This window comes from Mirounga angustirostris, unplaced genomic scaffold (genome assembly GCF_029215605.1).
Source record: "Mirounga angustirostris isolate CCGP_5_RB_7025 unplaced genomic scaffold, mMirAng1.0.hap1 SCAF_13, whole genome shotgun sequence".
In the NCBI taxonomy this organism is placed as follows: Eukaryota; Metazoa; Chordata; class Mammalia; order Carnivora; family Phocidae; genus Mirounga; species Mirounga angustirostris.
The window spans coordinates 104,558,790-104,578,231 of record NW_026991721.1 but is presented as its reverse complement, the minus strand read 5'-3'; the positions used below and the strand labels follow the sequence as shown (position 1 = coordinate 104,578,231).

At 43.3% G+C, this 19,442-nt stretch overlaps 1 protein-coding gene across 1 annotated transcript in view; it reads left to right on the top strand.

Annotated features, from left to right (window-relative positions):
- The first annotated feature begins 9,384 nt into the window (after positions 1-9,384).
- RAB39A (RAB39A, member RAS oncogene family) overlaps positions 9,385-19,442 on the top strand; it is a 36,906-nt gene continuing 26,848 nt past the window's right edge. The window contains exon 1 of the mRNA XM_045895122.3: positions 9,385-10,429. Within this exon, the coding sequence (XP_045751078.1) occupies positions 10,203-10,429 (227 nt within the window). The 5' untranslated portion in view covers positions 9,385-10,202. The remainder of the gene's footprint in view (positions 10,430-19,442) is intronic.

Below are 19,442 nucleotides of genomic sequence, written 5' to 3'. Positions count from 1 at the left end.
CACCTTAGGTACCATGGCCTAAATTTATGATCACACATGTAATTTATTTTTTTTTTAAGATTTTATTTATTTATTTGACAGAGAGAGTGAGAGAACACAAGCAGGGCGAGCAGTAGAAGGAGAGGGAGAAGCAGGCCTCCCGCAGAGCAGGGAGCCCAATGCGGGGCTCGATCCCAGGACCCCGGGATCATGCACTGAGCCGAAGGCAGACGCTTAACCATCTGAGCCACCCAGGCGCCCCTACACATGTAATTTAAAAATGCAAGGGCATGGGTGTCTGTGTGGCTCAGTCAGTTAAGCATCTGACTCTTGATTTCAGCCCAGGTCATGATCTCAGGGTCCTAGAAACCAGCGCTGTATCTGGCTCTACACCCAGTGGGGAGTCTGCTTGAGGATTTCTCTCTCTCCCTCTGCCCCTTCCCCGCTCATGTGCATGTGCTCTCGCTCTCTCTCTCTGAAATAAATAAATCATAAAAAAATAAAAATAGGGCGCCTGGGTGGCTCAGATGGTTAAGCGTCTGCCTTGGGCTCAGGTCATGATCCCAGGGTCCTGGGATCAAGTCCCACATTGGGCTCCCTGCTCCTTGGGAGCCTGCTTCTTCCTCTGCCTCTCTCTCTCTCTCTCTGTCTCTCATGAATAAATAAATAAAATCTTTTAAAAAAATAAAAAATAAAAATAAAAATCCAAGGGTATCTCTTGCTTTAGCTACAGCTTGATGCTGGGGAGCAGACGAGGTCAAAAGAACTCAGTTTCTTTTCTGGGTTTAAGAGCTGTGCTTCCTCTATGTGGGTTCCACCCTCAGGCAGGCAGTCTCCTCGTGAGAGCAAGGAGGTTGTATTCACTGGCCTCAAAACTCTAAATCCAACTGAAAGAGAGTTTCTCTTTTTAAGCAACTTTCACTAGAGTTTTGAGATTCACTAAGAATCACTGGGAGGAGGAGCCTTTCACACCTCCTTCTTCCAGCTTGCGATAATGTGAATATGATGCTGGTGCTTTCGTGGTGGTTTTAGAGGTAAAAACCATACGCGGAGCACGGCAGAAAGACAGTATAGTTTCCGTCTGGGTCTCTACCTTCGTAAAGCTGCCCTGTTGGTCCATGGCATTTCAGGAGCTCCCTATAGTATAATAATGTAAAAGCAAATAGAAAGTAGAAGGTGAAGGAAAATCCAACTGTAACAAAGCATATCTTTTTGCCATCCTCCTAGGTTTCAATGTTATTCTTTAAGCACTGTGTACATGTATAGACATGGGGTATTTGAAATAGTTTGAGCTGGGGTAATATGATTAGATTTTTCTATATGTTAGAAAGATTCTTGAAGATCTTTTGGAGTTAGACAAAACCAGAGGAATTGAGCTTGTAACAACTTTGGTAAGAGAGGAGGAGGGTTGAAATCAGGGTAACAGTGTTGGGGAAGGCAAAGTGTAGACAGATTTGAAAGATCTATACAACCTGAATGACTTCTGAAGCAATAAAACAAATAGGCACTGTTACAAGACTACAACCAACTGGGGTACCTGGGTGGCACAGTCAGGTGAGGGGCGGACTTCTGTTTAGGCTCAGGTCATGATCTCAGGGTCCTGGGATCCAGTGCACATTGGGCTCCTTGCCTGGCGGAAAGCCTGCTTCTCCCTCTGCTCCCCGCCTCTTGCTTGCTCCCTCAAGCTCTCTCTCTCTCGCAAAAATAAATAAAATCTTAAAAAAAAAAAATCACTCTTACATACAGTTATCATTTGGGTCAGTCCTTCCTCTTTTAGCAGGCAAGATTATCTTCAGTCTAGCTTCAGGCATGCATATGAACTGTTAATTCTTCTTTCTACAATTCAGCTTTGTCTTTATTTTGAGTCTCCATTCCACTTAATGACATAATGTAGTAATTTAGGATTCCCCACTCCCACCCCCTGGCCATTGCAGGTTTAAACTCTGTCCATTCAGGATTTTTTTTCTCCCTCCCCATATTTCTTCAGGTCATTTAAAGTCCCGGATGTTTATAGGAGCTCACTGTATTGAGGACTGAGAATAGAATTGCGCATTGGTCCAACTGAAAAATGGCAAAAGCCTTTACTGATGCAATGGCCGCAGAATCATGTCTTTTAAGTACAGAGGAGTAAATAGAGGAAATTCTACCATTCACATGTCCCTCGCAGGGCAAATATAACAAAATAAAAATAATGCCTATACACGTTAGAAAATTATTATTATATTTTTAAAGCATAAATTGACTTCTGATTCACTTTGGATTGAACTGCCCTATTCAGAAAAGAATTGTGACGATTGTACTTTTTTAGAGTATTGAGAATGGCATGAACACACACTTCAAACTGACTTCTATTTTTATGCAATTATTTCAGTCCGCCCTATTCATAAACTTGGAAAAATTCGATTTGTCTCAAGCAGTCTCAGTAGACAGTTCAATGAGACTACCTAACAAGTTCAAATCACAACGTTGGTTCCAGTATAATCAGCCCCTGATTTTGAGGAGCAGGGATTGAGGGTACTGAGGATGTTGATCACTCCATACAGAGCCCTCAGTCATCTGCATCATGACTCCCTGGTAGAACCACTAGGAAAATAGCTAGCTTTGACATCAAATTTATTATCAAAATTAATTCTTGGTAGGAAAAGATTATGCAACACTCAATTTATAAACACAAAATTGTAACTGATAACACCCTGTGTCTATTCTCCATACCCAGAAATATTTTTCTTTAATTCCCATCCAAAGTCTTCAGTCTTCATGTCTGAAATCAAATGTCACTATCTTTTCAATTTAAAGATCCCTTACCAGGGGCTCCTGGCTGGCTCAGTCAGTAGAGCAGGCAACTCTTGATCTCAGGGTTGTAAGTTCGAGCCCCATGTTGGGTGTAGAGATTACTTAAAAATACAATCTTGAAAAAGAAAATAAAGATCCTTTATAAGTTCCTTTGATTTTGTCTTCTAGAGGGAAACTTATGGGACCATTAATTTTATTTATTTATTTATTTGACACAGAGAGAGAGACAGAGAGAGAGGGAACACAAGCGGGGAGAGTAGGAGAGGGAAAAGCAGGCCTCCCGCCGAGCAGGGAGCCCAATGTGGGGCTCGATCCCAGGACCCTGAGATCATGACCTGAGCCGAAGGCAGATGCTTAACCAACTGAGCCACCCAGGTGCCCCGGGACCGTTAAATTTATCCAACAAATATTTATCGACTGTGTATTATAATCCAAGTACTGTGCTAAGCACTGGGATGTAACCGGCACTGTGAATAAAACAGTCCAAAACAAAAATCCCTACCCTTATGGAGCTTACATTCTCTTGGGGGAGGCAGACAATAAACAAAATAAATAAGCAAAATGCATATCATGCTATGTGGTGATAAGTGCTATGGAGAAGGGGGTTGGGGTTCAGTTTTGCATATAATAGAGAAGGAAAACCTCATGAAGACATTCAGGTGGAGCTTGGATGAGGTGAGAGAACAGCCCGTGCAAAGACAAAAGGAAAGAGCCCTCCCGGAGAGAATGGCAGGTACAAAGACGCTGAGGTGGCAGCCTGCCTCTCATGTTTGAGAAACATCAAGGAAGCCAGTATTGCTGAGAAGGTATTGAAGGGAAGGTAGAAGATGAAGCCCAGGAGGTAATGAGAGACCCAGGAATGTGACTTTCCCTGTGAGATAAGAAGCCAGTAGCAGTTCCTGATCATGGAAGCGACAAGATCTGACTTACATCTTTCAGGATCATTGTAGCTGCTGGGTGGAACATAGTAATGGTACTAGCCGGGCAAGACCTAACTAGAGACAATTAAAGTAATCCAGACCAGAGGTGATGGCAACTCAGATCATGGTGGCAGAGGGGGAAGTGGGGAGAAATGTTTAGAATCAATATATTTTGAATATACAGCCTGTGGAATTTGCTGATGGAATACTTATGGGGGAAATGACAAAGAGTGGAATCAAGAATAAGATGTTTGTCCCAAGAAGACATCCAGATGGCCAATGGACACATGAAAAGATGCTCAACATCACTCACCAGTGAAATGCAAATCAAAACCACAATGAGATTCTACACCTGTCAGAATGGTTAAAAATTAACAACACAGGAAACGATGGGTGTTGGCAAGGATGCGGAGAAAGGGAAACCCTCCTACACTGTTGGGAATGCAAGCTGGTGCAGCCACTTGGAAAACAGTATGGAGGTTCCTCAGGAAGTTAAAAATAGAGCTACCCTATGACCCAGCAATCGCACTACTAGGTATTTACCCAAAGGTTACAAAAATACTGATTCGAAGGGGCACATGCACCCCAATGTTTATAGCAGCATTATCAACAATAGCCAAACGATGAGAGAGCCCAAATGCCCATTGATTGATGAGTGGATAAAGATGAGGTATACACACACACACACATACACACACACACACTGACTTACATACACATATATTACTGAAAAGTCTCATGAAACAAACATCTTTTTTTTAAGATTTTATTTATCTGAGAGAGAGAGCATGGGGTGGGGGACAGAGGAAGAGGGAGAAGCGGGCTCCCCACTGAGCAGGAAGCCCCATGTGGGGCTCAATCCCAGGACCCTGAGATCATGACCTGAGCTAAAGGCAGGCGCTTAACTGACTGAGCCACCCAGGCGCCCAAAACAAACATCTTTATTACGTGTGATGTTCTCTGATGTTTTGTTTTGTTTTTAATTCTGGCAGTTACCCACGAAATTGATTTTATAACCCCCGGTTTGAAAAACACTGATGTAGATCAGCTTTTTTAGTTTCCAGATGAGGAAACAGGGAACCAGAGAGTAATTTTAAAAAGTCCCTAAAGTTAGTGACAACACAAGGAGCTGAACACAGTTCTCTTTACTCCTGATCAATAAACAACAGAAAGAGGCTAGATCCTCCTTTCTGGCACTTCCCATATTTTCACTTTGTTTTAAAATATATACATATTAAAGCCGAATGTCCTGAGTAACAGGTTAAGTAGCTTTCTTAAATTAAATATGCCCTACCTATGTGCCTTATTTTCTAAGCTAAAACCTATATAAACACTTCTCATTAAAATATTATTTGCACTCAGCATAATCCAAATATGCTTAAAATTGTAATTGTTCATGGGTTATTCAAAGGCAAATCTTAGGGGTCATAAAATTATTTAATTTTTGTTCATCATGAAGCTCGTCGGGTTATGTGCAGACTACACATATATAGAAGTTCGGGGTCGTAGAGAAATATGGTTATCAGTTCACTTCCACTCAGTGAGCATTTACAGAGCACCACTATTATGGTGTGTGCTGGGGAAATAACAATGAATTAATAATTGCCGTGAGGAACTTACAATCTAGCCAGACCGTCAAACCAAGAGCAATAATTCAATATGAGATATATTATAGAAGATAGGAGATATCATAGACGTGCAGAGTACTCTTTGCTTAACTGCTGTAGGAACACAGATGAGTGAACAATCCATTCTCCTTGGGGATATAAGTGGTTTAGAAAGATTACAAAGGGGAGATAATATTTGTTCTGGGCCTTGAAAGATGAATAGAAATTTGCTGACCAGATGAAGGTTGAAAAGGACAGAAGGACAGGACACAATAGCATGGGGGAAAAAAAGTCTAGCATGCATAGAGGGGTCACTGACTAGATCACAGAGGCCACATTAGGCTTGGACATGTATTACACGATTAGGTATTCAGACCTTATCCTAGGGTGAATGAGTCATCAAAGGTGCTCAGTATCATAATTCTAGAAGCAATGTCGAACTAAATGGGAGGCTGTCAGATTGAATTATATCCCTCAAAAAAGATACAAAGAAGTCCTAACCTCTAGAACTTCAGAACGTGCCTTATTTGGAATCAGTCTTCACAGATGCTCAAGCTAAAATGAGGTCATTATGATGGGCCCTAACCCAATATGACTGGTGTCCTCATAGAAAGGGGGAAATTTGGACACAGACATGCACAGACAGAAGACTTTGTGAAGAGACAGGAAAAATGCCATGTCACAGTGGAGGACTGGAATGGTACACCTACATGCCGAGGAAGGCCAAAGATTGCCCAGGAAGCCACCAGGAGCTGGGAAAGGGCCGGGAACAGATTCTCCCTCACAGCCCAGAGAAGGAATCAAGTCTGGAACACCTTGGACTTCTAGCCTCTGAGACAGTACATTTCTGTTCCTCTAAGCCATTCCGCTAGCAATACTTTGTTTCAACAGCCCTGGGAAACTAATACAGAGGTTATTGAGCAATAAGGTCTGAAGTGGGTAAGAGACAATGGGCAAGTGGGCAAGAGACAACAAAGACAATGACAGTGGGAAGTTCAGGAAAGGTCCTAAATCTGAAAGATATTGCTGAGGTAATAGTACTCAGATCTAATGATTGGCTGAATATGCCAAAGGAGAGAGAGGAGATAGATGAAGCTCTTATTCCATCATAATCAACCGAATGTAGTGTCTAAACTACCTTAGACCTTAGATCCTTGTTAGATCTCTCCTGAGGCCAGGGACCTTACAGAAAGCCCCATGCCTCTTCCTCTGGCTAATGGTATCTAACTATGCTTCTGACCTCCCACTCTGGTTTCCCCAGTTTCCATTCAGTTGACTTGAAGCTATGGTCTGCTCTATCCACCTAGTCCCTGTAAACGAAGCTTCATTTGACCTGCTATTTTCCTTTCCATTTTAGTTTTGTCCAGGATACTACATATTAGATTATCCTTAGCTCTACATTCTGCTGCCTTTAGACCAATTCCATCCCTCCCTTATCCACAGCACTAACCCCTGGCCCCTAGATTCAGCACCACAAGCTCTCACTTGTCTAGGGAGCTAGAATGGCCACTAAAGACATCGACCCACCTGTGAAGTATAGGAAAAGAAAACATAGCAAGAAATATGATTTCAGGGGCGCCTGGGACGCTTAAGCATCTGCCTTCGGCTCAAGTCATGATCCCAGGGTCCTGCATTGGGCTCCCTGCTCGGCGGGGAGCCTGCTTCTCCCTCTCCCTCTGCCTGCAGCTCCCCCTGCTTGTCTCTGTCAAATAAATAAATAAAATATTTTTTAAAAAAAGAAATATGATTTCACTTTTGGACATTATAGAGAATATATTTTTGGCACAAAGGGAAGCCACTGACCAATCCTTTCTCCAGAACCGCTAATACCCCATAGACCCCATCCAAAGGGATTGGCGTTGTACATGCTCCTGTGTCCCTGGCCGTATATCTTGGTATAAACACCTGTTCCAAAGCGGGCTAACTAGATTATCTCTGGAGAAAAATGGAAATCGGTCTCTGTATGTGTCTAGGTATCTAACATGGAACTTGCAGCAACTATAGCTTTCCATATGGACTAAGCAGGAGACAGAGCTGGTTTGCAGAGAGGTAAGAAGAAAGCAGATGTTAGAAGGAAGTAAATTGGAGAGAGACAGAGACCCACGCTGCCTGTGTTCCTTACAGCTTTCCCTTTCCTTGTTCCAATCCCTTTATGACACCATCTGCATTCCTGCCCGTGGATTCTGTAAAAATACCTCTGTATCCTTAGAAGTCCATTTGTCTTTTTATATTACCCAAACTGGAGTTTGTTTCAAAGAATCCTAACCAACACAGATGTGTTGAGTCTGAAATGTGTATCCAACACCTAAGGGGAGAGATTGTTGGAAGACAGAGCAGAGGTTGAGGGGAGGACACATGGTTTGGATAAGGGAGTTACTGAAGTCACTGGAGTTCACGAGGTCATCAGAAACAGCTCAAAGTAATGGAAAAAAAGGAGGAGAGGGTAAAGAGAAGAAAAATGGGTCTCTTAAGAACATTAATATTTAAGAAACGAATGACAGAAAGAGGTCAGTAAGTAAGGTTTAAAAATACAGGAGACTAGGAGAGAATGCTTTTGTAAAAGGCAAGAAATAAAAGTATCCAGATTATCCTTACAGAAAATCCAACCATCAGGGGCTTTAACAGGGATTGACTTATTTGTCTCAAACAAGATGTTCAGAGCTCATACAACAGATCCACGATTCCATGAAGGACTCAAGCTCTTGCTCTCTCTCTCCTACCACCATCTTTAGCATCTAGCCTTCATCTTGATGGTCACAAGATGGTTGTTAAACCTTCCAGGTAGGAAGGAAAAGCAAAAGAGAAAGAGAGAAGAGAGTATGGCTGCTGGACCCTTATCAAAAAAGCAAAAGCTTTACCAAAAGCCCTACTTAAGCCTCATTGGTCAGAACTCTGTCACCTGGCCATCCTTACCTGGAGGACTAGAGGAGGACTCTGGGTAGGAGCTGGGTCACCCAATCAGCTTTTTTTTTTTTTTTTAATTTTAGATTTTATTTACTTATTTGTCAGAGAGAGAGCACAAGCAGGGGGAGTGGCAGGCAGAGGGAGAAGCAGGCTCCCCATTGAGCAAGGAGCCCGATGGGGGGACTCGATCCCAGGACCCTAGGACATGACCTGAGCCAAATGCAGACACTTAACGGACTGAGCCACTCAGGCATTCCCCCAAGCAGCTTTTTACAAAATATTATAATCAACAAAAGCTACAAGGAGGTGAAGAAGAATGACAACTAAAGATAGATGGGGGAAGCAGAGATTTGATAGAAAGTCCCTGACAACCTATCAAAAGCAGTTTCAGAGGGGCACCTGGCTGGCTCAGTCAGTGGAACATGGGACTCTTGATCTCCAGGCTGTGAGTTCAAGCCTCAGGTTGGATGTAGAGATTACTTAAAAATAAAATCTTTTTTTTAAAAAGCAATTTCATTAGGTATGGCGAAGGCTGCTGAAGACTAACTGGGTTGGTGGGAAATAAGTTCTTTCCCAATGTTTGAAAAGGAGAAAAATGGAGGGAGCAAAAATCTAAAGCATAAGGTAGAGAGGCTTTGTCTGGCTTTAGGATTGTGACTACTTGAGCATGTTTATAGGCTGAGGAGTCCAAGCAATTGGAAAGGAGATCAGAGCTATAAATAGCATGACCAAAAGATCAACTATCGGGAAAAAAAGTGCAAAATTCTTCTGGTGACAGGGGATTAAATGAGATATGGGAAGAGATACCTTTGTCTCCAAAACAAGAAAGGAAGTTATTGGATGAATAACAATAGTGCAGGTTTGATGTGGGCATGAACAAAGTGGAATTGTCGACTACTCTTATTTTTGCAAAAATACACTTTAAAACTGTTGGAAGTTTTAAAAGCCAGACCTTGAATTCACTATTGCCCAATTCTAAGAGAGGGCAGTAAGATCGCATCAGAATTCAGGTGTGCTTTATTCATATTTGGCTCCCCGACCTGACTCGGCGAGATAGGGACCCCGTTAGGATTTTTCCGATTTACAGAACGGAGACCCAGGAGACTGCGAGCTTCCGCGAGCATCTCAACATTTCGCTTTACCCCTCCTCTCCTCCGGGTTGGAAGGCCCCCAGAGGATGGCGTAATCCCCGGCATTCTTCTCACTCTTCTGCGGCACTGAAAGCAGTGAGGAAGATACCCGGTGGCGGCAGGAGCAACGGCCGAAGCGCTTGCTAGAAGCATCCAGAACTTGCTCTGCAAATTTACTTCGATTCTGTTCTTCGCTCCTTCACCTTGAGCGCGTCGGAGGCGGCGCTGGGCAAGGCTAGACAGCAGGACGGCGTCAGCTGCAACCTGCAGCAGTCCGGGAAGGGGCAGAGCCCCCAGAGCCGCTCCCGTCCACGGAGGAACACGCAACAGCACCGACCCCCGTTACGGCCTCCGCGACTCGCAGGATCCCACCCAGACTCCGACGAGCCCGCCCTCACGCCTGCAAGAAAACGATTCTCACTTTTCATTGGCTGACCCTGGCGGAGTGAGCCCTTGCTTCGCTTTCATTGGCTGCCGCGGCCGTCACGTCCTCTCGCCACACCCACCCACCCGGCGGCGCCCGGTGAGCGCTGGGGGGGAGAGATTTACTGAGGGCGGGGGCCGCAGTCGCGCCGTACCCCCTCCCCACCCACCCCGAGCCGCGGCCCCGCCCCGCCCCGCCCCCGGCCCGAGGCCCCGCCCCCGGCCCGAGGCCCCGCCCCCGGCCCGAGGCCCCGCCCCCGGCCCTGCCGGGCCCCGCCCCTCCCGCCAGAGAGGGCGGGGACCAGGCGGCGGCCGCAGTCGCAGGAATATGCTGGAAGCCGGCGGGCGGATGCCCGGGCGGTGCTGAAGGGACAGTTCCCGCCGCCAAACTTGCCCCGCGGCGGGAGGGCGGGCGGAGGGCCCCCGAGCCCGCGGGCACGTGAGCGATGGAGACCATCTGGATCTACCAGTTCCGCCTCATCGTGATCGGGGACTCCACGGTGGGCAAGTCGTGCCTCCTGCACCGCTTCACCCAGGGCCGCTTCCCCGGGCTGCGCTCCCCCGCCTGCGACCCCACGGTCGGCGTGGACTTCTTCTCCCGCCTGCTGGAGATCGAGCCGGGCAAGCGGATCAAGCTGCAGCTGTGGGACACGGCGGGGCAGGAGCGCTTCAGGTAGGGCCGCCGGGGCCCCGGGGCACCCTGGGGGCCGCCCCCTCCCCCGCGGCCGGCCGCCCCGCCCGGCTCGGAGGAGGCTCCGGCCCTTCCCTCTCGAAAGTGCGAACACTCCATCCTCGCGTCCCTTCGCCCCTCCTCTTCCAGGGACGACTTCCTCCTCCGCAATTTCTCAGTTGCTGCTTTGGCGCCCATTTCCTGCGCCTTTCCTTTCCCGCCTGAACCCGGGCCCCCCAGTCGCGGACCCCTCTTGCCCCGCGCTCTCTGCCCCTGCGGGTGTTGGGATCCCCAACCCTCCGGCACCCCTCGCCCTGCTCCCCCCCAAACTCGGCGCCCCTCACTGCGCACACCCTGACCTGGCCCCCCTCCAACGAGCTCCCTTTCTGCACCCCACTGCGTGCGGCCCGGGAGAACTGCAAAGTGGGGTTCCCTCCGGCTTGAGGGCGAGCGCCGCTCCGGCCCGGCCTGCTGCATGAGCTCACTGGGCACCGTTCAGAGAGGGAGGGGGATGCGGTAATGGTTGGAACACCTCACAGCACCGAATGTGGTCCTCAGAAATGCTGGGCCGTGTGACCCTTGGGAACGTGTCTTAGGGAGCAGACACAGGCACAGCGGGCGGGGGTGGGGTCCTCGCTTTGTTTAGTAAGGGCTGAGTTGTCTTTAGAAGTTTGTCCTCATTGGTGGTTTGGAAGAGAGAGACACACTGAGATTTTGTCACGAACTTTTTCCTTTATGGTATTTATAATGGGTGCTTAACGTTCCAGGGTGCTAATACATCAGAAAGTGCGTTCTGAATGGAGAAGGAGGGATCCAAATGAAGAGTCTCGTTCTAAATGTTCACTGAGACCAGGAAGGATTTTGCAAAGACAGCTCATGTTATGCAAATAAAAATTAAATGTAATTTGTACGCATTTCCTGGATGTTTTAAGACTGAACCGCATAATAAAGCATATTTTAAAGTTGTAGGATTTGAGGACACTTTTTTTTAGAGGAAGGTAGGAAATCTGATACACTGTAATGTTTTGGGTTGTGGGTTTTTGTTTTTGTTCTTGGGGGGTTTTTTTTTTTTGAGATTGCATTGTCACCTGAAACTCACTTAAGCAAGCATTTTGCAATCTTCATCAAGTACTCTGCTTGTGAAACGCAGTAGTCCATGAGGGGGACTTCCCAAACATGGCTTCCCCTCACCAGCTCTAGCCAGCTTCCCTTCCCAATGAGATCAGCCTCCTCCTGTGAGTGAGGATTTTCCAACTTTTAAAGTTTTGGCTTCCATTCCCAGCTACACCCGGATTCAGACAGATGATAAGTGAACTGCTTAGCTTGCTCATACCTTAGTTTTCAACTATGTATGAAGTGGAAAGATAAGGCCAGCCCCTCAGAGAGATAAAGCTTTCCTGTTAACGTTTTGAGTTGTACAAGACCTAGAATTCCATGAAGAATTTTGTTTTTCCATTTCGAGAAGCCTCTTTTAGTTAAAATAGGGTTTCAAACTTCTGATTCCTCATCTATAAAACGGGGTCATTATGATCTCTTAAGATTCCTTCCAGTTTTACCATTGTAAGATTGATTTCAAATTCCTTCCCTTGTCATCTCAGTCAGAGTTGAATCTTTAGGTATTTTGTGGTCCAAAAAAAAAGGCATTTACTAGTAGCTCTTGCTCTACCCTCTGAAATGAACACAATAAAAACATATTCTTTATGCCTTAAACTTCTAAAAACTAGCGAATTGCAACTACAAGAAACATAAGTAGTAAAATTTTATTGTATCTAATTATTTCCCAAAAAGTTGCCCCTGAACTTATTGACAAGATAGTTAAGGATAATTAATTTGTTAGATTTTAAAGTCCTTTCTGCTAAATAGATCATTGTGTTTTGTTTTGTTTTGTTTTTTAAAGATTTATTTATTTATTTGAGAGAGAGTACATGAGAGGGGGGAGGGTCAGAGGGAGAAACAGGCTCCTCGCTGAGCAGGGAGCCCGATGCGGGACTCGATCCCAGTACTCCAGGATCATGACCTGAGCCGAAGGCAGTTGCTTAACCAACTGAGCCACCCAGGCGCCCTAGATCATTGTTTTTTAATGCCTTTGAGCACATGTAAATAATAATTCGTTGTATATACATTATTAAAGCCAGACAGTACCTCTCCCATAATAATACAAGGACATTTAGGGAATGTTTACTGACAATGAGTCATGCTTTATTTTGTCTGGCTCTTTACCAAAGATATATTCATAAATACATACATATTTCAGTAGCTACCTCCAAATACTTGCTTTTCTGTTTAGCAGAATTTTTCACCATAAAATTGGATTTGAAACAGTCATTGTTAAATCATTCTGTATCTTTAAGAAAATAGATACAATTTAAGTAATAGATATCCTTACACATTTTATTTCATAGAAAGGTACTGTAGTTCATGAAGAGAATAGCCATATAATATCATTAGGAATTCATGGGAAATTTTATATTTCAAGGTTTATTATTGATTGGATATAAATTAGCAAAAAGGAATCTACTTTAGATAACTCAGGGTGTAGCTTGAAAGTATTAAGAAAACAGAACAAAATAATGAGCTGATAATTATGACCATACTTAACCTTAGTTTTCTGCCCCCCCTGCCCGAGCTTGAGATATAATTGACACATAAGTCCTTAATTTTCAGTGTTCAGATTAACAAATGCTAGAAGACAATAATTACTTGCAAAAAGTAAGAAGGAACACAAACTGAAAAGGCTTACAAAAATAGTGTATATGTGAGCATACCATAAATTGGAATGTTTTTATTAACACTGTGTTAATGAGGATGTCAAATTACTGTATTAAAGAGTCAAAATTACAGTCCCTTCGTTAAAGATGAAAATTTCTCTGTGTGTAATAGTCTCAAGGTAATTGGTCTGTGTTGGTGGAGGGACTCTGCTCTGAGCCATCATTCGGGTACCTTCCTTTTTAATTTTCTGCCAACCCTAAGATATTATCAACATCTTTGTGAACACTGTGTTCCTGCACAGGAGAAGGAAAAAGAGCTCTAAATCAAGCAATGTTTCTTTTTTTTTTTTTTAAAGTAGGCTCCATGCCTAATATGGGGCTTGAATTCACAACCCCAAGATCAAGAGTTGCATGCTCCACCGACTGGGCCAGCCACCCAGGCGTCCCAGCAATGTTCCTTTTAAGCAAGTGAGACCACTGTGGTACAGATCACTTCAGCTCTAAGTTCACTGAGAAGAAATTAGCTACAAGGCCACAGTTAGGCTGGGCTACCATGTGCCCATGAAGAAGGGAAGGTGGATCTGGCATTGTGAGTTTTGCAGGGAAACCAGCAAACACCACTTTCAAATTTTAATCATCACAGTGGACAAAGTTCAGCAGAAATGGAAGCAAGAATATTGTATAACACAGCGTTAATAAGGATAAATATTAGAAGGTTCTAGAAGTATGGAGAGCATCAAATATAGGAATATAAATTTTGAACTTCCTACAGAAAGCGCTTGAAGCAATATGAAGATAAAACGAGATAAAGAAATAGCAGTGTTGGCTGTAGGGATAGGTAAATTCAAGGCTTCAAACCAGATTTTGCCTTTTATTTCTGGTTGTCTGATCTTTGGGGTGTTATAGTTACAGCGAGTGATTATAAAGCTCAGCTATAAAGAGAATAGGATCCTCCTGGTACAGTGTTTCTCAGAGTGTGTCCTGTGTAACAGTTATACCCCTTGTGATTCTTTTTAAAAATGAATTCTGTGACCGGGTAAATTTGGGAATCCCTATACTCCATGTACCACTCTCTTAGAAATTGATATCAAAGGCTCTCAGAAGTCTTGCAGCAAGGAAGCCTGTTTAACTTTGATTAAACCATCATGTCTCAAATTTTATTTTTAAAATGTAAAAATCTGGGCTAACTCATGTTTGAAGGAATATAACCTGAGAGAAGTTCCACTGATAGAGTTGTTCTAGTCACATCCTCGGAGCAGAATCCCTGAACTTTTGAGGTGTAGAGCAGTGCAAGACCTTCTAAAGCTCCTTACAAAGGGCAGTTAATATTAATATAATTAATATTATATTAATAGTATAATATTATTATATTAACCCCAACATCTGAAGGTGGCCTCTAACACACTGAACATTCTGGGCCTCTCCCTAACCCTCCATCTGCCTTGTCATCTCTTTTTCTTTAGCATCTCTTCTACTGTGACTCTTTCTCTTCCTCTTGTGTCCTGCGTCTCCTTCAGCTGCTTATTTTTATTTTTCCGGTACCCCTCTCCTTTGTCTGTCCCTCTTCCGTTTCCTCCCACCCTCCATCTTTTTCCGCTCCTTCCTTCTCATCTCAGTGTGTCTCTTACTCTCTCATTTGGTTTTATCTATCCCCTGGCTCCCTTGTGTCTCTGCTTCCTCCTGGCCCTTCAAAACATTCATATGAAGTTAATGTTTAAAAGTGGCTTAATTTGCCTCTGAAGCCGATAATACACCATATGTTAATTAATTGAATTTAAATTTTAAAAAGATGGAACAAAATAAAAGTGGCTTAACTTATGTTCTTTGTTTTTAATTTTAAAAGCAAATAAGATGAACATTCTCTATTTCTCCTTAAGAGAACGTTTTATTTATTTATTTTGAAGATTTATTTATTTATTTTAGAGAGAGAGAGAGAGAGCATGCCCCGGAGTGGGGGGAGGGGCAGAGGAAGAGGGAGAGAGGGAGTCCTCAAGCAGACTCCCTGCTGAGTGAGGAGCCTGATACGGGGCTTGATCCCATGATCAATGAGATCATGACCTGAGCCAAAACCAAGAGTCAGATGCTTAACCGACTGAGCCACCCCAGGTGCCCCTTAAGAGAATGTTTTAAATGCCTAAACTAAATTGTTTTTTTGTGTGTGTTTTTTATTCCTACCCTTTGACTGCAGTTCATAGTCTTCAATAGAAAAAGATTTTCTGATCCTGGATCAGTGGGTTCATAACTGCATACATCACAGAGTGGAAATTGTCCGCAATTAAGTGCCATAATCATCGCAGTCTCCTGTGGTTCCAGGTTTTTAGAAACAGTAAAAGTGATGCTCTGTTTGTGTTGAGTCATCAGATAAAATAATGTTTTGGTTAAAATTATTTGTGTTGTAGGGGGCGCCTAGTGGCTCAGTGGATTAAGTGTCTGCCTTCATCTCAGGTCATGATCCCAGGGTACTGGGATCGAGCCCCACGTCGGGCTCCCTGCTCAGGGGGAAGCCTGCTTCTCCCTCTGCCCCTCCCCCTGCTTGTGTGCATTCTCTCTCTTTCTCTCTCTTTGTCAAATAAATAAATAAAATCTTTAAAAAAATTATTTGTGTTGTAAGTAACAGAAATCTAACCAAATTAGTTTAGGTATTAGGGGATAAATTATAAAGGATCCAGATCTCATGAGTGGCAGAAGCTCATGGCACATGCAGGTATCTGGAAGTATGCAAACCCCAGCGAGAGTCTGTGGGTTTGCCCTGTGGTGCTTCTCCAACTCTGTCAGCTCCCAGTTCTCTTGGGGGTCTCAGCCTCTTACTCAGATTCTGGGAAGTAAATAATCTCCTGGACTATTTGACAATTTCATCTGCTGCTCATGGACTACCAGTGAATCAGCTTCCCCACAGTCAAATTGCAAGATACATATACATATAATACAGATATAAATACATATATATCAGATATATGTATACATATAATATATAATATATATTATACATGTAATACAGATACAAATACACAAGGTATGTATTTATGGGTCACACAACCCAAATGTATCTGTAAGGGTCTACTTTTTGGAAAAGAGAAAGTCACAGAAGGAAGTGAGCAGTCATCCCCCAAAGTATCTATTTCGTGGTATTTCAGGGTAACATAGTATGTAAAAATGAGCCAGCATCATTTCTCCCAAGTGTAGCAGGATGTGAAGAGATGACACATGTAGCCAGACATATTTTTATTCTGTAAGGATTATTGTCCTTGTCCCCTCAGGGCATTCAGCCCATTTTGAGTGACTGTGTAGTCAACACAGTCAAGAAACTAGCTAGTAATTTGAAAAATCTGTAATTGTCTTTCTTAATTTCTTTTTTCTTCAATAATTCAACTGATTCGGCCACAACCTCAACGCCCTGTTGGTATAAGAAGGTGATTATACCTCCTGAAGTAAACTAAATATTGTTCCCCAAATGTCTCAGGGCCCTGGGCCAAATTACAAATAGGCAAAGCTCATTCTTGGGGACTCTTTGGGGCTTTCCCAGTTTTCTTTCCTTCTATGTTTTAGCCACCGAGACCTTGACCTATTCTCTTCCGTTCTCCCTCACATCCCTTAATAGTCCATCTTCACTTCAGAGACCAACACACAATTATTAATGGTTGAAAACAACTTAATAAGGGTCTTGCTAGGAGTATTTAGATTCTAAAAGAGGATGACCACTTAGCGAGGGAATGCTGCCTCATCCTGATGCCTCCCTGGAGGATAGATAGATAGAAAATGTGGCTGTTGGTGGTGGAATGTCCTCGTGTTGCTACACTGAGGACCAGCTTTTCCGACACAGTGGCCCCACATTTAGCTTTCAAAGCAAGGTTAGGGAAAAAAAAGTTAGAGATGACATTGTGAGTACATAGATTACCACAGTAAAGTTTTCGCTTGAAGGAAGGTGCTGTGCTCAGTCTGTGAGAGAGAGAGAGGAAATTTCTAGCCATCGTTAGTCGGTTTGACTGGCGGATAAAGATTTCTGATTTACCTTTCACAGCCATGTTACTTAAAAGTTTAAAGAGGACTTCTTGGAATGGCCAAAGACTGTTTACTATGTTGGTTATCCTTATCCTGGCTGACTTAGAGGGAATCTTTTGTCTTCCAATCTGGTCTATCGGGACGTGGAAAAGGTGAGCCACCCAAGTGACCAGGGAACATCAGATACTGCTTTAATAAGATACTTTAATTCGGGCGCCTGGGTGGCTTAGTTTGTTGGGCGACTGCCTTCGGCTCAGGTCATGATCCCAGGGTCCTGGGATCGAGCCCCCCATCGGGCTCCCGGCTCGGCAGGAAGCCTGCTTCTCCCTCTCCCACTCCCCCTGCTTGTGTTCCTGCTCTCCCTGTCTCTGTCTCTGTCAAATAAATAAATAAAATCTTTAAAAAATAAAAAATAAAAAAAAAAATACTTTAATTCTTTCTGAAGCCAAGTACCTGCAAAGCCTCTACTTTATGATTTTAATAAATCTCTAAATGTCGGTAAGTTTTCATCAATTCTGATAGTACATAATTCCGGAAAGTTCACTTTAAAAATTGCTACCCCAGGGGCATCTGGGTGACTCCGTCGGTTGAGCATCTGCCTTAGGCTCAGGTCGTGATCTCAGCGGGGAGTCTATGTCTCCCTCTCCCTCTGCCCCTCCCCCTGTTTGTGCTCTTTCTCTCTCTCTCAAATAAATAAATAAATAAAATCCTTTAAAAATTAAAAAATAAAAATTGCTACCCCACACACTCCACCTGGCTTATCACGAAACATCTTATTAGGGTAAAAACCATTGTTTTTTGACAGGAATCTATGTAATAAAGTATTGGTCTGACCTTCAAAAGTTCCAGAAAAACATGGAACAAAGGTCAAAGTATGTTCTAAATTTACAAGTATATTTCTAGTTTAAGCTGTGAAAGAGTTTCAAAATACAAGTAAGCAGTTCTGTATATAAGCGTGACTAAGTAAACGTTAATGGCTAGCTGCCGTATTATTTTAGTTTGGCTTAAAATCTTAACAGCATACTCTTAAATGTTCTTGAAATGTAGTGAAGTTTTTCTGTTTTCCTTCCTATGGTAGTGATTCATTTTTAATTTAGGAACAACTTGCTAAGTCAAATTACTATTACTGGCAGCAAGTGTTTAAGACCATCAGTTGGTATCAATAGCAAGGATATAAAGGAGCTCTTGATATAAAGAAGCCATCAAAAATATCTCAGTGCCAAAAAATACTGAGGTAAGGGAGCAGAGATTTTATTTAATTTATTTTATTTTATTTTTTATTATTAACATATACTGCATTATTTGTTTCAGAGGTACAGATCTGTGATTCAACAGTCTTGCACAATTCACAGTGCTCACCATAGCACATACCCTCCCCAGTGTCTATCACCCAGGCATCCCATCCCTCCCACCCCCCACCACTCCAGCAACCCTCAGTTTGTTTCCTGAGATTAAGAATTCCTCATATCAGTGAGGTCATATGATACATGTCTTTCTCTGATTGACTTATTTTGCTTACCATAATACCCTCTAGTTCCATCCATGTTGTTGCAAATGGTGAGATTTCAATTTTTGACGGCTGCATAATATTCCATTGTGTGTGTGTGTGTGTGTGTGTGTATATATATATATATATCACATCTTCTTTATCCATTCATCTGTTGATGGACATCTGGGCTCTTTCCATAGTTTGGCTATTGTGGACATTGCTGCTATAAACATTGGGGTGCATGTGCCCCTTCGAATCAGTATTTTTGTATCCTTTGGGATAAATACCCAGTAGTGCAACTGCTGGATCATAGGGTAGCTCTATTTTCAACTTTCTGAGGAAACTTCATACTGTTTTCCAGAGTGGCTGCACCAGGTAGGGAGCAGAGACTCCTCTTAGGCTTGTTTCTACTTCACTAATGTGGTGAGTGCATTGGAAGTCACTTGTGAAAGGTCTTTGTCAAGCCATGCTCAAAAGGTCATCAGTGACTTTTCTTGGCAAAATGTGATCTTTCTCTATGCCTATTTTTTTTAAGTTTATTTATTTTTTTTAGTTAACTCTACACCCAATGTGGGGCTCGAACTCACAGCCCCTGACATCAAGAGTTGCATGCTCTTTCAACGCGGCCAGCCAGGCGCCCTATGCTTTTTTTTTTTTTTTTTTCTAATTTTTGTATGATTGGTCATAGTTTCTTTTTAAATTATCTTGCTGTACTAAGAATGTTAAAAGTGGTTTTTCTTCTGATTTTTAAGTCTTTCTAAATATATTTCCTTTTTGTAGGACTTAGTGGGCTGTGGGTTAGGGACATCCTTAATAACAG